The following is an 18,554-nucleotide window of genomic DNA, read 5'->3' as shown; positions in this document are numbered from 1 at the left end:
TCAGGACAAATTCTCAGTATTCGAATTATTCGCATTATATTTGAGTTTTTTATTGTCAAAATGTTATAAACAAACTGTTAAATTATATACTTAGCGTTACTAATTAAATGATACAAAACTATAAAAGCAAAAATGCCCAAGTTTTACATTTTGTTGCCACAGGTCATTAGACAAGAAAACATGTTTTAACCCCCAACCTTTGCAAATTATTTTAATGCAAATGGTCTCTATGCATTTGAGTGAGATTCAATATAGTATTAATGGATTTAGTTTGGCATATGTTTAACAGCGAATAATGAAAACTTCACGACCCATCAGAAAGCGCAGGAGAAAAGACCGTACATGGGCTGAAGCAGCGACATTGGTTTGTTTATATATATGTTTTTTGGGCGCTGGTCTAGAATCCTACCACAACGAAACACCATTCGGGTTATGGTACAGGTTAGCGTTTGGGTTAAGGTGGGTCAAGTAATATTATTAAATTAGGAATATAATAATACTTGACCCACCCACACCCAAACGCTAACCCGCATCCTAACTCAAATTTTGTGCGTTGATTTTAGAACTGTGGTAGGATTCTAGACCAGCGCCGTTTTTTGTTAGGCTTTTCATTTTTGTTCATTTAAGTGTGTGCTCTATCAGTTTGGTGAGTCAAGTATTATTACTAATACTTTATTCAAGCAAATCTTTTGTCAATTACGTATTATTTCCTTTGCCAAAGTTTGGGCTAAAGTCATTGCCCTTAACCAGGTCGCAAAGTGAGGCCTTGTGGTCATAGCCGAGCATTTCATGTAAAAACAATGTAAAATGCGGTCAGTCGCAAAAAATCGCTCAAACGCGCAAAATTTTTGTTGCGCTAACAGTTTTCAGTATAGTACTCCCATTTTTAGCCGTGCAAATTTTACAAATAACCTAATTTCAGCTGCCAAATTTGTGCAGAAATGTTATTACAGTAGTGCAATTTTAAGCTGCAAAATCATCTCTCCGCACAAAATCCATAGTTTCAAATCTGGCCCTTAACCCTACCAAATTTCACCAGCACAGTGAATTTACAATGCAAAATAGCCTGTTTGGAAATCTTATTGCAAAAGGTGCAGCATTGAGTAGAAAAAATGTCACTAATCTTTGCAAAAACTTAACAAATGGGGAGCACTACAATATATATATGTGTTTTCCTCTCATGTATATGTTGTATAGCCTTTGTCTGTAAACAACATATATAACAAAAGGCAGTATATAACTGCAAACTACTTTGTTGTTGGATTGCCGTGCAATGTAGCATTAATGACGAGGTTTGGAAAGTATTTCTGCCTTCCAAAAAATATAGTAGAAAGGAACTACAGACTAGGATGAAATTGTGCATCAACAAATTTGTTAATTTTTTTTAATTGGTAAAATGTTACAAGAGTGCTGGTCTTTTTATTTTGTATTACGAAAGTTGCCAGGATGTTGTTATCTTGTGCAAAGTTGCTCAGTGTAAACAAATAACAATTTTTTTTTTACAGGCTCTGCAGTTGAGTTCAACCAAAGTTCTTGGGATTCGAACTATTTTGCAAACCATCTATGATCACAAACTAAAGGAGATATCTTTAGACAAGTAAGCAACATGTTGTAAATATATGTATAATATATATGTTTAATGCTGGTGTATAATTAAGAGTTAAACTTGATTGTAAGGCAAGCTAAGACATCCTTATATATCTTAACAACATAATTTTTAGAGCTGCTGAAAATGTTCTCACTACAATGCTGAACCACCATGCCCAGTTACCAAACTGTCCATTTTTTAGAGTCAAAGGCAGATATGGACTTTACGCATTAAAGGTAAGCCTTACATGCACTGCAAGATAGGTACTTTTTTCAACTGCAACCGAAAACTTATGAAACATATAAATTTAGGATTCTTGGCTGAAACGAAACAGTGGTGGTTTGGTCGGTTCTGGAGGTGGCATCAACTTTAGTAAGATTCATTTTCATAAATATATATATACATATATTAGAGATCGACCGATATTTAGGTTGTACTGATATATCAATATCGGCTATTGTTAGTTGTGTTACAAATGTGTTTAATATATAAATTCATGTTAATAATTTGGTTTGACATTTTATACAGATGGAATACAATCTAACAAGGATCCTTTAACCAAAGGTAAAATATATATATATACATAAAATGTAAAAAAAAAAAAATTTACACCAAATTTAATGTGACAACAAATTTTAACGTTCTATAAAATATATAATTTTTTACAGTCTTATATTTATATTTATACTTCAGATTAATTGCATGGTCAACCCCTTCTGTTTAGAAAATCATAGATTTCCAGTTGAAGAGCGGGCACATGTTGGGGGTGAAATTCTCAACAGAGAAAACCACACATTTGCAATTCAAGGTAGAGCCATGCCTCCTGAAACGACTCGCAAGAGCAGCAAGGTAATGCCAACTTTGTATTGTCTAAAAAGTTGGTCAAAATTGATATGTAGAAATGAAAGTGATTGTAATTGAATTTTTAAAGGTTTCATTCTATATAATTTTATGAGAACAAAGTTATTATGAAAGTTGTTGATATAGAACAGTAATTTGTTTGTACTATGTGGATAGTATAATTCATTTGACAGTGTAATGCATGTGATGACATTTATAGTTAAATGTTTTTTTGTTTACTGCTTTGATGATTAATTATGCTTTATACAGACAGTACTCTTGCTTTGTTGACAAGCGACTCTCATCTATACTCACCAATATATTTATAACAAGATACATAATTTGGATAAAATACACCAATCAAACATTCAGATACTGTCTATTTTGCTGTCTATTTTATTTACCTAATTAAGGTGATTTTACTTGCAGACTGCAACACACCAAGGCAACCAGAGGAAAAACAACCTGGACTATTTTCCTTGTAAGTTCTTTGTATAAAAGTGCACATAGAATCACATCTTAATATAGACTAAATAAAAATCCTGTTTACAAATTTATTCGTGCAACTCTTCGATTCATTTTAAACTCTATATTCTTAATGGTTTAGAAACAAACTATAATATCAGACTTTAGTATTTTAGACACCCCTATTTCCTTTTGATTACCTGATGATGCCTCAGCCAACTGTAACTTAAATAGTAAATTTCACTGTGTATCTATTGTAGAGATAGACCGATATATCGGTATCAGTAAATGTAGGCCGATACTTTGGCCGATATTTTAGTACAGGAATATGATATAATTCTTCCTGTAGAACAAACAACTTACCCATTTTTAGATCAAAAAAATTGGGTTTAACATCACGCCAAGTTAATATGCAAAAGAATAGTTTTAATAAAAGTATATAAACTAAAACGTTATTCGAATTTTATTTTTAAATAGGTCAAGTTTTGAACAAAGTATATAAAAAACGGTATCGGTAGGGTATAGGTTGACAAAATTGTAAAAAATCGGTTATCGGTATCGGTCCAAAAAAGTCATATCGGTTGATCCCTAATCTATTGTAATATGTTTTGCAGTTGAACAACATGTTGCTTCTGCTGTTGGAGTTACAAGGCGAAACTCTTTGCCTCTTACAAGCAATACCAGTCACCCGCCACAGCGCCAAGCGGCACCCGTCACCCGCATAAACTCTTGCGGTCAGCGGCGCTTGTCACAGGAACTTCCAGAAGACAGCGACCAACAGTTTGACTCCAACCTGGATCTGGAAACACCAAGCAGCATTCTCGTCAATGCCAACATGAAGGTGACATATAGGGGGTCATTGATTTTAAACAGTTGGGTTGTTGATTTGTGGAAATTCCTAAATTTGCAAAACGCATATCCGAATTGAGGTTAAAGTAGTATTTGGACCACCTGTTTCTGTACACCAGAGGAGAGATGGTTTTTGCTGAGATGGTGGTTAGTGTACTCCTGGTACGGGGTCTTCATAAGGGGCTGGTCATTAACTTTAAACAGTTAGGTTTGTGTTGAGTTAAAATTTTAAATAGTTAGGTTTGCGTTGGGACCGGTCATTGATTTTAAACAGTTAGGTTTGTGTTGTGTTTAAAGTTTGCAATTTGTGAAAGCTAACAAAGAAATGAATAATTTAAAAAATAGTCTGACTTCATTACACAGTTTGTGGAAAAAAGAAAGATAACCACTGTTGACATTCCTGATTTTGTTATTTTACTTTACTTCTGTTAAAGACTACGACTTTGTTTATGTTTGGCATTTATTTGTACTTGAATGATATAAAAAATAAGTTGAAAAACCTCTTCAACCACAAATCTTATTTTATACGCACCGACAAATGTATTATCTGGTATTTATCTTGGCTGAATAAATTTTTTTGCCAGGCATTGGTGAACAAGGAGACTTTTTCCATGTTGCCACCATCCTACCGCTACAAACTCACACAACTGTTGCCCCAGTGTGACAGGATTGTTGACCAAGACAAGGAAGAGGATAAGAAGGTTTTCACACCTTCCCAAACAGCATTGAACAATGAATTCTTCTCTCAAGCTGTCCAGGTATTAAATACTGCTTGTATAGAAGACTGTAACCCTAGGTCAAAACCTGTAATTCCATTAATAATGCAGGCCATGTTTTTTTCTTCAAATTGTTTCAAGGTTTAGGATAATTTTGTTAATTGGAAGCATAATAATTATACACATAGGTTAAATGTTTTAAAAACGTTTTGGCAAAATTTGTATTTTTTACTGTACACTTTTCTATTCTTAAAGAAAGGAAATTTCACATATAAAAGTTAAACTTTAATTTAATTTTGTTTAAATCAGGAATGGAGAGATCGCTTAAGTGACGGCGAATTCACAAGAGAAACTCAGTCTCGAATCGCTCAGGAAATCGCCAAAGAAAGAAGCAAGATTGATCCCTGGAAGGAAAAGTTTTTTGAAGAGTTTTACGGACAAAAGTGAGTCTATGGACCAAATAAAAAATATAAGAGACAGATTTAAGAGTGTTTTTTATAGATAGACAGATATATCGGTTTACCGATAATATAGGCTGACATTTCGCTCCTACCGATATATTGGTAGCAATATATGGTAAACCTCTTCCTGAAAAGCAAACAAGTTCTTCTTTTTGCCCATAAAAGTTTGTTTAGCATTATTCAATGTTAATATGTAAAATAAGGGTTAAATTAATATAGAAATGTTAGATAAACTGAAATGCCATTTGGATTTTAATTTTTATTAATTTAATTTTTGCCATATCCCAGGTATACAAAATATCGGTAGCGATATCGGGTATTGGGTGGAAAATACATAAAAAAATCCGTTATCGTTATATGTCTGAAAAAGTGATATTAGTAGATCTCTAGCGTTTTTGTAATTTCTCTAAACAACAGGAACATAAATTTTTTGCATTTTTTCTTCTTTGTAGACAAATCACAATTAAGCGTCTCCGAAGCAGAGGACTGGAAACCAACCACACTCTTCAAGATTTCGGGATCGAGGCTCAGCTTGCAAAGTTTGCTGACCTAAGAAAAGGTAACCAGTATCTGATATTTACGAGTAATTGTTCTAGTTCAGTGGTTCCCAACCTTTTATTTCATGTAGCCCCCTTTTTCAACACTTTGTGGCCCCTGTTCATGTTTCAGAATATTACGTTATGGAACCTCAGAAGAAATGTTCCGGAAGTCATGACGAAAACTACAAATTTGACTTAAACTAGCTTATAATTAAAGTGTTTATGTTGGTGGCCCCCAGGAGTTAAGAAACACTATTCCAGTTGTTTTATAGTTTACAAAATCTGTTTTAGATTTTCTCAAAGCAAAAAAATATTAATTTGCAAACAATTAGATTTAAATGTAAAACACCATTTCAGTGCCTGCAAATTTATTACACAGAAGATGACAACAATAGCTGTTGAAGTGTTTTCATTAAAATCCATTTAACTACTTATGTGGCAGATCAAGTAAAGTTATTAAACCTATCTTCATTTTTTCATAGATTTGCACGAAACAAAGTTAGATGACTCTGCTTCTACGCTGACCAACATCCCTGATGACTTCCGAAGCGTGACGCACCGACTTAAAACTGCCCAAAACACAATAAACAACCTTCGTCTGCGGACGTTTGCCGTCGGTGCTAACAAGAAGCAGTACAACAGTTACGCTGAAAGGATAGCGAGGACTAAGGTCGCAAACTCAAAATACACAAAATTAAAAATGGAGTATTCGGCCAACAAGCAAACCTCTAAAGTCGCCCAAATTCAGTCGGCGTCATCCATTGTTATGAAGCCTTCCGGAGCGTTTTCTGCATTGGTTAACCATGCCAAGTTTTTGGGAGGCTTCGTTGCAAATAACAGTAACAACAATTGTGAGGGAAAGCTGGAGGTGCCAACCGTCAGCAATCCTTACCTGGATATTCGAAAAGATTCGCTGAATGGAGCTGCTGCCATCTACGACCACGCATACACCTCTGCCTTATGGCAACAACCTCTTGTAAGCATTTACAAAGTTCAATATTTACTTTGGCCAGATGTGTAAAAATATCTAAAAAGTCAGTTTTTGTGAAAGTTCCCAATTGCAGAATAATGAAAATCTTGGAATCTATAAATGTCTATGAATTGATTTACATGTTTTTTTATTTAAAAACCTTATGTTTTTCAAAAAAGCTTAAATATAGTCTTTTAATTTATTTTATGTCCAGCTTAATATATGTGTTAAAAAAGTGTGGTTAAAAACATTTTTTAACTATGTTTAATTGTGTGTTTCCATAGCTTTTATACTTTCGTTTTCAAGCTATCGGCTTTCGGGTCTTGAAATATCGAGCTTTAAAGTTTTAGGTAAAAACATACAAATTTCCTGTGTCAAGTCTTTCCATTGTTTTATAAACTTGTGTGGCAACACACCAGTTTCTTAAGTAAATATAATAAAAACATTAAATTTTTTCTAATAGTTTGTTCTTATTCTATTTTAGAACAATCAGTCTGCAGCATTTACTCCTGAGTCTCGGCAAGGTTTGTAACCCGCATTAATAACATAACCACTTTGTATAACTTAAAGAAATCCAAAAAAAATAGCATTTCTAATAGCATTTTAATTGTAAAAATAATTATCAATAGTGACTGAAAAGATTTTGTAAACCACAATTAATTGAAATGATGGTGACAACTGTTATGCATAACTCTTTTCACAATATTTTGTTTTAACCATGTTTTCGCTGATAGTTCGAATAAACTCTCCCCAATCTAAGTCGTCGACGCTGGTTTTATGTCCTCGTGGAAATTTGGTGAACTCAACAATTGCCATAATGCAGTCTGGGGTCCAAACTTCGAAGCCTGGTCAAAATGTAAGTTAATACTGGCGCTTTATTTATCTCAAAATCTTGCCCTGTTTGTTTGGGTTGTTTGAGCTGGTACTTTTGATTGTAAGGTTTAAAATACAACTGTTTCCATTTTGAAATTTAAACAGGCCGATCTATGCTATAAATATCTCGAGTTTGGATAGCTTCAAGACTAGTTTTTCTGCCATGTGTGCAGCCTTCTATCTGCAATTGCTTGACTTGAAAAAAAACTAAATTGAGTAGGTTGATTGGTCACCTGGCCTTTTAAGGCCCCATGGGCAAAGTATAACCAGGGTTGTTTCTAAGCAAAAATTTACACTCGCCAAATTTGTTGGCATGCCGTCTGCAAATTTTCGTCCTATAGCCCGGTCATTTCTTTGGTTATCGTTATTCTGTTTTGTGGTTTTTCTACGTAAACAGCAGTTTTGATAAAAGTCTGGTTGTTTATTTCAAAGCACGGATGAACAAATTAATGACCCAAAAAGCAGTTTACGTTTAAGACAATGTTTTAGCGAAATATTTTTAACAATCTTTAGTGAAAAAAATAACACTGACAATTTAGTAGCCACGGCCTGCCTATTTTCCATTTTTTTTAAATCCTCGCGCTCTCTTTTTTTCGTATTCTGTGCTTGAAGGACGTTTTAACGCAGGTTGTTTCATGCCACAAACAAAACGCCACATTTCGCCTAACACTATAGTTTGTAGTACACAAGTAGGCGATATTTCCAAATATTGTAGTGTTCAGTGGAGGTTTCGGTCCCTCAAAACATAAAAAACACTGCTTACAAATATTATTAGAAGATATTTGCATTGAAACTTATTGTTAGCAAAAACTGTAGCAATTGCTCTTAATTTCATAATACATCTTAATTTCGTAATACATACAAACAATTAAATAAATACAAAAAAGTAGAATTATTATCCTGGGTACATCGCAAGTCCGATAAAGTTTTCCAAAGGCGTCAACGACTGGGTTAAACATTTAAAAATGAACAATGTTCAAGTTAAACGATAAACCTTATACCTATTGGCCACTGCAGCAATGACGTCTTTGATTGTTTGCCGGTAAACAATTTTTTTTTAAACGGGACAAGGAGTCTTTATTACGAGCTTCGAACGTGACTTCAATTAACCTTATTATTTGTGTAGTGTTGAATGTATTTGCGTCTTAGTTTTTACGAAAATAACTGGCGCTAAGTATTATTTGGCTTATCAGTGGTGCTTACCACAAGTTGTCCTACACCAACTAATTAAATTTCTCGCCGAAGCCACTCGCCAGTCGGGCGAGTGGGTGTCAATCGGCACTCGCCCCGGAGCGATTTGCACTCGCATTGGCGAGCGGGCGAGTGCTTAAGGCCAACCCTCATAACAGCACCAAACAAGTCTAAATATACCAATATATAGCAATAATTTAATTCACTGCATGCTAGTTTATTCTAAGCTTGCATGAATTGTTGGCAAGCAACCAGATTTTAGTATGTGTCTCCCCTAGAGTAGGACTTCCCAAACTAGCTAGGGGTCGTGAGCCTGCTGGGGGTTGCACAACAAGATTAAGGTGTCGCGAGTAAGTCGGTATAGTTTTTTATACACAGCGTTACATTTAGAAAATCGTTTTTTGTTGTATTTAATATTCTCTGGCAAACCTACTGCAAAACAAAACCCTTCGCACAATATTTCAACAAATGCGTGCCAAAGTAGACAACAAAAAATGTTTTTTCTAAACTGTTAAACCTAGGGGTTGCGGAAATTAATAAATCAAAAGGGTTCTCACACTGAATAGTCTGGAAAGCCCTGCCCTTGAGCATCTGGTGTTCATTAAAAAAAATCTTACATTTTTGTCTCTTTTCTGCAGTTGTCCACTTCGTCCACAACAACCACCACCTCCTCCCTGTTACCGGGATTTCCAAAAAAGGATGTTACCTTTAAAATCATCAGTTCCTCGGGCCCTGGTCGGCCCGGAAGTGGTTCCTCGGACACCGAGCGAGTTCTGAGTCTGTGCGCTCGACCCCTGACCCCGGAATCCTTTGTTACGGGAACCTCTAAACCGAGCAATGCCTTTCTGACAACGATAAAACAAGTTCCAAGTCCACTGTCAATTGACTCCACCGTTACCTTGCCTACAAGCAGGTAAATTTAGTTAATAACTTGACTTTATGGTACTTTAGTCACTGTTTTCAAATGACGACTTGGCTTGACTTAACTCAAGTTATGTGGTACGACAACTTGACTTGACTCAAGTCTTTTCAGCAACTTGCCTTAAGTCTTTTGGTAGGACAACTTCCAACCTAAATCATTTGGACAAGGACTTGTTATAATTAACTGATTAAAAACTAAGTTATTTTCCAATTTTGCCTTGGGTTTACTGGGTCAAGTGATTTGTTTGATAAAAAGAGTAGTTTTTTGCAGCAAAATAATAGAAGGGTACCATCTGTAGTCACATGTATTCTGTAGTTAAAAACGATTAGTGAGAGTCAATAAAGCACCTTTTGTACAAGAGGCAAAATTACAAGTGTTTGTAGATCAATCGTAAATGGCCAAGCTTTAAATAACCAAAGCAAAATGTAAACAGTGATAGAGCACTTTCTGTCTTTATTACTGATAAACACCAGTAAATTTGTTATAAAACTGTTGTATTTTCATTTTCTATTGATTATTTCCCTTTTTCAGTGGATCAGCTGTTACAACATGCTTATCGTTTAGCAACCCAGTTGCGCCAAAGCCTACAACCTGCCCACCCACAGTAGCTCCTGTGTCACAGCCAGTTGTGCGCAACATGCCCTTTTCAGTTACCTACACGCCTGCTCTTCACACGTCGACGCCAGCACTTCTTCATACCTCCACATCCTCGATCGGGGCGGTCACCCTTTCGCGGACTCACACTATGCCAGTGTCAACCCCTTTTCAAACCATAGTGTCACAGTCTGTGGTTAATTCTCTGGCCCTCGTTCGAAAGACGAGTCCTGTTGCGACAGGTGCAAAGCCGCCGTCAAATGAACAGATGGTCACTTTGTCGCATGTGGCCAACTTGCACCACCCGGTTGTACACAGCTTGGCATCTCAAAATTCAACGCAAAATCCAATCGTAACCTCGCCTCTGGCCCCAGGAAGGTTGACTATTGCAGGTAGCCTTCGTTAATTCATTGATCTTCTTTTTTTATATTGTAAAACTGTCATTTCTTTGGTAAACTTTGTGTAAATATCTGATTAGTTTAAACCACTGGCTCCCAACCTTTAAGTTCTAGTGACCCAATTCATTGTTATTATACATTGTTTGACTGACAGCTACGCTTGATTCATTAATGGAAAAGTGTTATGGTGACGTCATAAACACGACTGGTTCACTGCAGTAAAAGCCACATAAACACAAATTTAAGACTGGCGGTTGCTTTTGCCCCTTCTAAACTGCTAAACTTTTAGTTCAATATTGCTTATTTGTAACGTAGTTTTTCTTTACTAAATACTACACGAAACCCCTTGAGACCCCCAGGTTGGAAACCACTGGTTTAGCCCAATTAAAACATTTGCTGATTTTTACTTTAATTTAGAATAACATACCAACAACCAAACACTTTTGCACTGTTTGACTTTTACTGTTGAAAACGTAAATTTTAAAAGTAAAAATCAATTAAAAAGAGTTTATACAATTTATTTTCTAAATAGGTATAAAGCGTAGCCGTTCCACATCGCAAAACACCCCCTCGCCCCCTGGGGCAGCTGTAAAGTGGGGTTCCACCTCCTCTCCCTCGCCGCCCTTGAAAAAGACTCGAACACTGGCCGAGATAAAAGCGCAAATGAAAGCCAAGAAAGCTGCAGCTGCTGCCGCTGGAACTAGCATCAGGTCAGCTTCGTGTTGTAGATTTTATTTGTCCGTTGTTTACTTTACTTTGATTAAAAATGTTCTATTTTTATGTGGTAAGTTCATGTGTTGGGCCCTGGTGGTTTTGCTTTTATTTTGTCCTTCACTTTGTATTTGTACCTTGATTTATAAAAGCCAGCCTTGGGTACTATAGTTTGTTGATATTCTATCTGTGTTACTTGCAAATACTAATTTATATGTTATACATACTTATTTGCTAGTCGTTTCAATCTAATTTTAAGTTATTGGTTCTGAACTACAAGCAGAAAAGTTGGAAATTAAAAAATACCATACTGCTGTTATTGTAATTGCTCAAGTCACACTTTACAATAAATTTTGCCGGTTATTGCTTAATATTAATCAGAAAAAAAGGTTCTTTCCATATGTTTAGTTTCTTATATTAAAATTTGAGAACTTAAGGAGTAACAAATGTTCAGTAACAAATGGTGAATACAGCTGGCCAATTTTGAATTTGGTGGCCATAACTGTTATTTGCTATTTGATAATAATTATAACTTTGGTATCTGTTGTCCAAATAGGACATAAACTGCTATTTTATGGAAACCACAATCTTGTGCTGCACTACAACAAAACTATTTTCTACAAAAGCAGGAAACTGTTTTCAAAACCAACTTAAAATGAAAAAACACTATTTTTGGCAATTGCAGACCTGTCATTGAGGTCCAGCCCGGTGCAGTAGCAGCCAACACCCATTCGCACATGTTCTGTGCCACTACCTTTCCCGTCTACTTTCCCCTCGTTACAAGTTCCCCCTCCAGCATGGTTCCGCCCATCTCGGCATCTCAACAGCTCCCCTCGGTGGCTAGCTACATCCGCTTACCCAACACGGCGGCCACCCTTCCCCTGGAAAGGCTCCAGTGGGTCAATCATCCCCCGGGTGGGTCCACCCTTGATGCCTCGGCTGCCAAATTTTCGAGTGATGCCTCTGTGGTTACATCCCAGAGTACTAATTTGGTGTCCTCTACAGTTGGAAGTGACTCTAGTCAACAGGTTAGCAATCAAGTTGTTTCCTTTGTAAAATGATGAAGTAGCTTAAAATTTAGGTATTTTTTAAACAAATTTTTAAACAAAAACTTAATCATGATTGGATACTGTAAAATTTTATGGTTTATTTTAGCTTTTCTGGCTTATATCTCAATGTCATCAGGTTAGGATTAAAATTGTTTCCTTTGTGAAATGATAAAGTAGCTTGAAATTTAGGTACTTTTAAAACGAATTGTGTTATATATATATCAATTCCCAGGTCCTGATCATTACAAGAAACCGTTTAATAAATGATGACCTTTTCTAAATATGATTCTTTTGTCTGGCATGAATCATCGCGCAGTTTTAAATAGCAGTGCTGTGCAGCCCTTTGTATAGTACAAAAACACAAAACACTTGATGCAAACACATTTTTCTATTAAAGTTATCATTTATGGTGTTGTTTTTTCCCAATTAGCAAGTTTTCTAGCATTATTATTACCTAACTATCTATTTTTCAGACACCTAAGAGTACAACTTCTGTTGAAGCAAAGAGACCTGTAAGCAAACCAGGAAGAGGCAAAATAACTCTAAAAATCAAGGCAGCGGGTTCAGCAATATCTTTGAAGGTTGTTTTTTGTTTGTGTCAGGAATTTTGTTAAATATTGTTTTTAAATTGGTTAGTTTGTGTCATATTATTATGAAGATCACTGGTCAACCAGTAATAATTTAGTTTCCCATATTAAGTCATTATTTTTTATGAAGTTTCTTGATTAATAATTTATATAAATGAACTGTGCTCTTAGTACTTAGACTGGCACAATTGTTAGTTAATATTTTAAATCAATTTGGCAACCTTTTGTGACCAATGGGGTTCATAAAAAATTTTTTTTTTTTAATTTTGAACGGATAACAACAAACACTTGGGTATATTGTCAAAGCTGCATGTTTTTTTCCTCATGCGGTATAATAAATAGCTTTGTTTGTGATTGCAAGCATGTTATATATGACTAATTAACATAAGCGGACCTCACTATACCACACAATAGTAGTCCATCAGTTGGGTTCCACTGTAAAAATTGCATTTTCTACATCTGGATGCTTCAAAGGAAGTTTGTTTTTCTACATTAAATACTGAAATTTTATCTTTGCTTTGGAACATAATGGTTTGAGGTTGTAGTAAGATGTCATAAGAATTTTAAAGCCCACACAGAAGTAGGTATCATTTTGAATGTTTAAAGAGTTATCCAAAACGTTCAAAATCTTAGCTTTTTCTGTATGGGCTTTGATATTCTTATTATATCTCTGCTTGTTGTGTAATAATAGGTTGACGCTGAAATGATCAAGAAAGAGCGCAAGCGAGAGTCGTCAAGTACAACATCGGATGAGGAAAATCAGAACGGGAGTGACGATGAAACATCTTCAGCGGAGAGCGAGGACTCGGATGATTCTGAGGAAGAAGATGACGTCATGTCGTCAAATCGCGGAGGTCTAGCTGGCGCAAGACACATCTCTTTGTCAACAAAACAATCGTCAGAATCGATGACTGACAGTGGTAACCCCAAAACAATTTGGTCGACCGATTCTCAGAGTGGTCAGAGTTTGCCTAAAAGTTGCGAAAACAGAAAACAAAGCGCTGGTTCTGCTTCGCTGATGCCCAATAACCCCGCTGCACTTTTAATCAAGCAACATCAGAACACTGCGGTCTTTGGCGTTTCTCCATACAATGTCAAGTAAGACTTAGATGTGGTACTGGGTTTGTTACCTCAAATTGTGTATATGCAAATTTACTTTAAACAATGTGGCTAATATATTATATATAATACCATGTAAAATGACGATATTAGTGTTACTTTATCTGATATATTTTTCCTTGTATTCTTATTTTTAAGTTATATAAAAAAGTTTTAGGTATTGTGTTGTTTGTGGCACTACATGATTCTTCTTATTTTTTTTATTTGTTTCAGTATAAAGTCGTCAGGTTCTGAGCCGACATCCTTTCCTAGTAATTCACTGTTCAAAGCCAAAACGCCGTCAATCTCGTTTAGAGATGCCCCAAGCACATGGTCTGTAAGTATGGTAAGTACCTATATTTTAGAAAAATTTAACATTTATGCTATTATGTTAATAAATACTATACAAAATATGTCAATAATATTTTACAAACATTTAATACTTGGCCAAAGTATCATAGAAAAAAACTGATCTAAGATAAATATAAATATGCAAATATTTCCAGCAATGGAGCACCTAATTTAACAAAAAGTTTATCAAATCAACCTTGTTGAAATGTTGAAAATGAATAAAGAGTTATTCGAAACGTCCAAAATGCAACCTACTTCTGTATGGGCTTTGATATTCTTATTACGTCTTACTACAACCTCCAACCATTATGCTCCAAAATCAACCTTGTTTTGCTGTTTTCAGTCAGTATCATCTGATTCCAAACCTTCCTTAACACAGCCTATTACCACAACTATATCAACAATCCCACAAAAGCATTCAAAGTATAAATCAACAAGTAAAGGTAAATGTCTTTATTTTGTAATCCAGGGTATATATTACTATTTTGGTGAAAACCTATAAAAAATGAAAACCTATAAAAAAAGTGAAAACCTATAAAAAAAATTATTTATTTAATTGACATTTAAATATGTGCTAAATTGATGTTGTAACGACACTCTAAGGACCTGTATGTACTCAAGTTTATTGTTTTCCAATTTTGTTCACTTTGAGTATGATTTGACTCTTGTTGCTGAAATTATGTCAGTCACCCCAATGTAACTTTATATTTTCTATGTGATCTACAACTTGAGGTATTGCTGGCATATCAATATATGCTTTTCAAACAAATGCAGCTTAACTGAACAACAATCTAACCATTCTGTGTACTGTATTAGGTAAAAGTCTGCAGCACATGCAGGAACTTGCAAAGTCCAGCATGCTGCATTCCGATGACTCGGCAGATGCTGACTCGTCGGACGATGAACAAGGTGAAATATCTACAACAACTGCTTCGGAGAACGACAAAGTAATTTACCACTTTAAATGTTATTGCGATGAGCTAAATTAAACTTGGAAAATGTATTTTTTGAATATTACTATTGGAGGCAGTAACCATATTCTGTGTCAGATCCTAGTTTTTGCAATAAACTTGATATAAATATTACACTCGCTTTATTTTTTGATAATATTGTAGGTTGGTCATATAAAGCAAATTAGAGCATTGGATATGAAAATATATATATATTCCAAACAATTGTTTTTGTTTTGTCTTTTTAAACAATATTTTTTTATTTAAACAGGGAACTGAAAGTGATGACTCATCACGATCTTGGAAGCCTGGACAACCAGATTCTCCCGAGTCATCTCTTTCTGACGAACACAGCTCTTCTAAGCGTCCAACGCATTTTCCTTTAAAGAAAGCTGTTAAAAGCAGGTACAACACATGGAATTTAAATTATTTCATTGGAAAAGACATTTTTTGTGTTTTGACAAAGAAAAAATATTAAAACCCTAAAATCATTGCTTGCCATTACTTAAAATTACATATTTTCTTTTTTCAGGGGGAACAAATCATCTCCTAAGATTGTACCATTGTCCTCGCCGAAATAAAGTTACTCAAAATAATAAAACCAAACACACAACTGCACTATTTTAGTTCTGTTACATTAAAAGAAATATATTTCAAACTTGTCTGTCATTTTACAGAGATATAATTATGAAAGTTTGTGTGACTAAATATTTATTTGCATGCTGCCTTGGCTTTATGGTTGCCGATTTGAAATGAAACCATGTTGTTTTTTCAGTCTATTTCATTGTATGTTTTGCACAAGAAATCCTTTTATCTACTACTTTCACAGTAGAACTGTTCTATTGTTTTGATTGAGCGAACTGCTGCTCTTACCATTCTTTTGAATGTTGATGCTTTGCCAAATCAGAGTGTATTTTATTTCTCGACGCAAAGTAAATGAAATATAGAAAAAAAAACAATCAGTTTGCTTGTTCGGTTTTTAAGCAGTAAAAAATAACATCACTACAACTGTAATAAACAAAATTTATTATGAAATACTTAACACTATAAATTTACAAATGAAATACTGACATTAGACAACAGTTTAAGGCCAGCCAATATATTCAAGGAAAAGACACTTCAATAACCTTGCTTCATAAGCAACACACTTCTTTCCATCCGGGGCAACTGGACCATCAAGTGAGGGGTGGGGGTTGATGATGGGAATGTCCCTTCCGTGTAACTCACAATGTTCCAGGAATTGCACAATGTCGTGTAAAACAGCATCCCGTATTGACAACATCTGTTTACCTAGTGTTTCTAATAGAGAAAGGACGCACCTTTTAGCATAGAACCACGTATCTACTCCAAGCTTTCTGTTGTAGGGCTCTAGGCTCTTAATAACTCTGGAAATTCCAAAGTCGTAGTTGCCCTTGGCACAGTACAGAGTTCCGATGACTATGTTGACAATGCACAAATGGAAAACTTTACGGTCGGGATCATCATAGGACATCTGTTCTTCCTCTTTTTCAATCTTCCTCATTAAATCTTCTGCCTCTTCATTTTGACTCGTCATGATGTAGGAAACACACAAATTCGCGAGGACCACAGCCTCAACATCAAGAATTTGATCGTAGTGCTTTTTGACAATTGGCTCATAGAAACCAGTGGCTTCTTTGAACTTATTATCTTGCATGAACAAGACATGAGCAACGTTAAGTCGCCAGACATCATGCTCATTACAGAACTCGACTGACTTGCGAAATATTCTCTCAACAGCAGCGTGATTGTCACGATCCCAATAAATCTTAGCTTGCTGCATCAGAACGGGGATATATTGTTCTAAGGCCTCATCATAGTCATTGACTGCGGTCTTTACCGACATTTCATCATGGATGTCTCTGGCTTCTTGTACCTGCTTGGTGAGTTTCCGAAGTGTGTCAATGTGTCTGTTTGCCATGTCATCAAGTTTTCGAAAAGCCTCTTCAGGTGCTGTCTGTTTGGTGATGACAGCATCTATGAACTCGTACATATATGGTGAAAGGTATTTGTAAGTAAAATCGGCATATTCGGCTAAAACGTCAGCAGCCAAATCGAGATAATCATGTTTCAAGTACAGCAACAGTAGATTGCCAAAGGTTTCAGATGGAAATGTGTTTTGCTGCAGCAGAAACTGTAACTTTTCAAAACCCTCAGTTGGCTTTGCTTGCATGTTCATCAAAGCTATGTTGTGCAAGGAGTAAGGATCCAATTCCTCTTCAGACCTGGGAGGCATGTCTGTTAAGGCTTCACCAGCAGCTTCAAAGTTCTTTAACTGGTATTCAATAGCAGCTTTTAGGTTAAATGATTCCACCAATGCTGTTTCCTGCAAAATAATCGTGTTTCCGACACTCCTTACGTCAATACCATCGGTTGTCATGCCAACACTCAGTTCCGGATGTTCACGAATTCCCTTCTCAATGACATCTGCAATGTATTTTAAAGCAGGAGCGTACTGTTTCTGTCTGTAATGGCACAGAGCGATGTTGTATGAAAGGCTTGCACTGTATCCAGCTAATTGAATAGCCTGTTGAAATTTCTTGCAGGCACTTTCAAATTGATTTTCCTTATACAACAAGCACCCCATGTTGATGACATTATCAGCGTCATCTTCATCCACAGATTGTTCCACAAGACTCTTAGCTCCGGCAAAGTCTTCCTCCATGTATTTGATAGCAGCCTGTATTTTTTGCACTTTGCCCTGGTAAGAGGGGTTCTCTATGCCGAACGACGCCCGCATGGCTGTCTGATAGTCTCCACCTTTGTACAATGACATCACATAGTAGAGTTTGTAGTCATCCACTTCAGGACATAGCTGGGACAACTGGTTGTAGCAATCGGCTGCATTTAAAAAGTCCTGAGCATGGTAGTAGCAGTATGCAAGAAGTGACAGAGTGGCTCTCAGCTGAGGTTGCTTCTGCAATTCGTGATTTAAAATCTCGATGGCACTGGTATACTGGCCATTGCGTATCTTTTTGTATATTATTGCGGTGTATTCACCGTCTTTAATGGCAATTTGATTCATTATTATCAATAGTTGTCCCTGTTGAATAAAAATAAGCCCATGAAGTGATGAAGTAAGAATAATTCTCCTAGTATAAGTGATACAATCGGTATAATTAACATCCCAAAATTAACTGTCGGAAGTTACCCTTCTCACCAAATACCGTTAAAAATTTTAAACCACAATTTTTAAAAACTTGTTGGTTATAGGTAATGGGTGAAAATTACACAACTGAGAACTTTTCATACGTCATTATGCGTGAAATTAGTCACGAGCTGGTGCAAACTAATGCTTAGATTTCAACAAGACTAAGGTAACGTTTACATTCACGCCATAACAAATTCACCAATAAATATTTTTGACAATGTATACCTTAAATG

The 18,554-nt window shown here is 35.7% G+C and overlaps 2 protein-coding genes across 2 annotated transcripts; one reads left to right on the top strand and one right to left on the bottom strand.

Moving 5' to 3' along the window:
• The first annotated feature begins 171 nt into the window (after positions 1–171).
• On the top strand, positions 172–16,115 carry LOC146157402 (uncharacterized). The gene is made up of 25 exons (XM_083388608.1): positions 172–364; positions 1,506–1,597; positions 1,722–1,824; positions 1,900–1,960; positions 2,117–2,152; positions 2,313–2,437; positions 2,858–2,909; positions 3,508–3,734; positions 4,327–4,500; positions 4,768–4,901; positions 5,372–5,478; positions 5,941–6,434; positions 6,913–6,952; positions 7,163–7,284; positions 9,131–9,405; positions 9,946–10,400; positions 10,939–11,116; positions 11,803–12,145; positions 12,640–12,747; positions 13,445–13,851; positions 14,086–14,197; positions 14,546–14,645; positions 15,019–15,149; positions 15,424–15,557; positions 15,685–16,115. The coding sequence occupies exons 1-25, from the start codon at positions 296–298 to the stop codon at positions 15,731–15,733; spliced, it is 4,128 nt and encodes a 1,375-aa protein (XP_083244734.1). The 5' UTR covers positions 172–295; the 3' UTR covers positions 15,734–16,115.
• Positions 16,044–18,208, bottom strand: LOC146157401 (intraflagellar transport protein 70A-like). Its single transcript, XM_083387201.1, has one exon. It carries the CDS (start codon positions 18,193–18,195, stop codon positions 16,237–16,239), a length of 1,959 nt encoding a protein of 652 aa, XP_083243327.1. The 5' UTR covers positions 18,196–18,208; the 3' UTR covers positions 16,044–16,236.
• Positions 18,209–18,554: the final 346 nt, after the last annotated feature.

Source organism: Ascidiella aspersa, chromosome 4 (genome assembly GCF_963924565.1).
Source record: "Ascidiella aspersa chromosome 4, kaAscAspe10.2, whole genome shotgun sequence".
NCBI lineage: Eukaryota > Metazoa > Chordata > Ascidiacea > Phlebobranchia > Ascidiidae > Ascidiella > Ascidiella aspersa.
This window is presented reverse-complemented; position numbering and strand designations above follow the sequence as displayed.

Excerpts from the sequence above, each read along its gene's own strand:
- LOC146157402 (XM_083388608.1), top strand. The coding sequence starts at position 296 with ATGAAAACTTCACGACCCATCAGAAAGCGCAGGAGAAAAGACCGTACA. Across the intron at positions 2,910-3,507 it reads CAACCTGGACTATTTTCCTT|TTGAACAACATGTTGCTTCT; the intron begins GTAAGTTCTTTG and ends TATGTTTTGCAG. Across the intron at positions 3,735-4,326 it reads TCGTCAATGCCAACATGAAG|GCATTGGTGAACAAGGAGAC; the intron begins GTGACATATAGG and ends TTTTTTTGCCAG.
- LOC146157401 (XM_083387201.1), bottom strand. The coding sequence starts at position 18,195 with ATGAATCAAATTGCCATTAAAGACGGTGAATACACCGCAATAATATAC.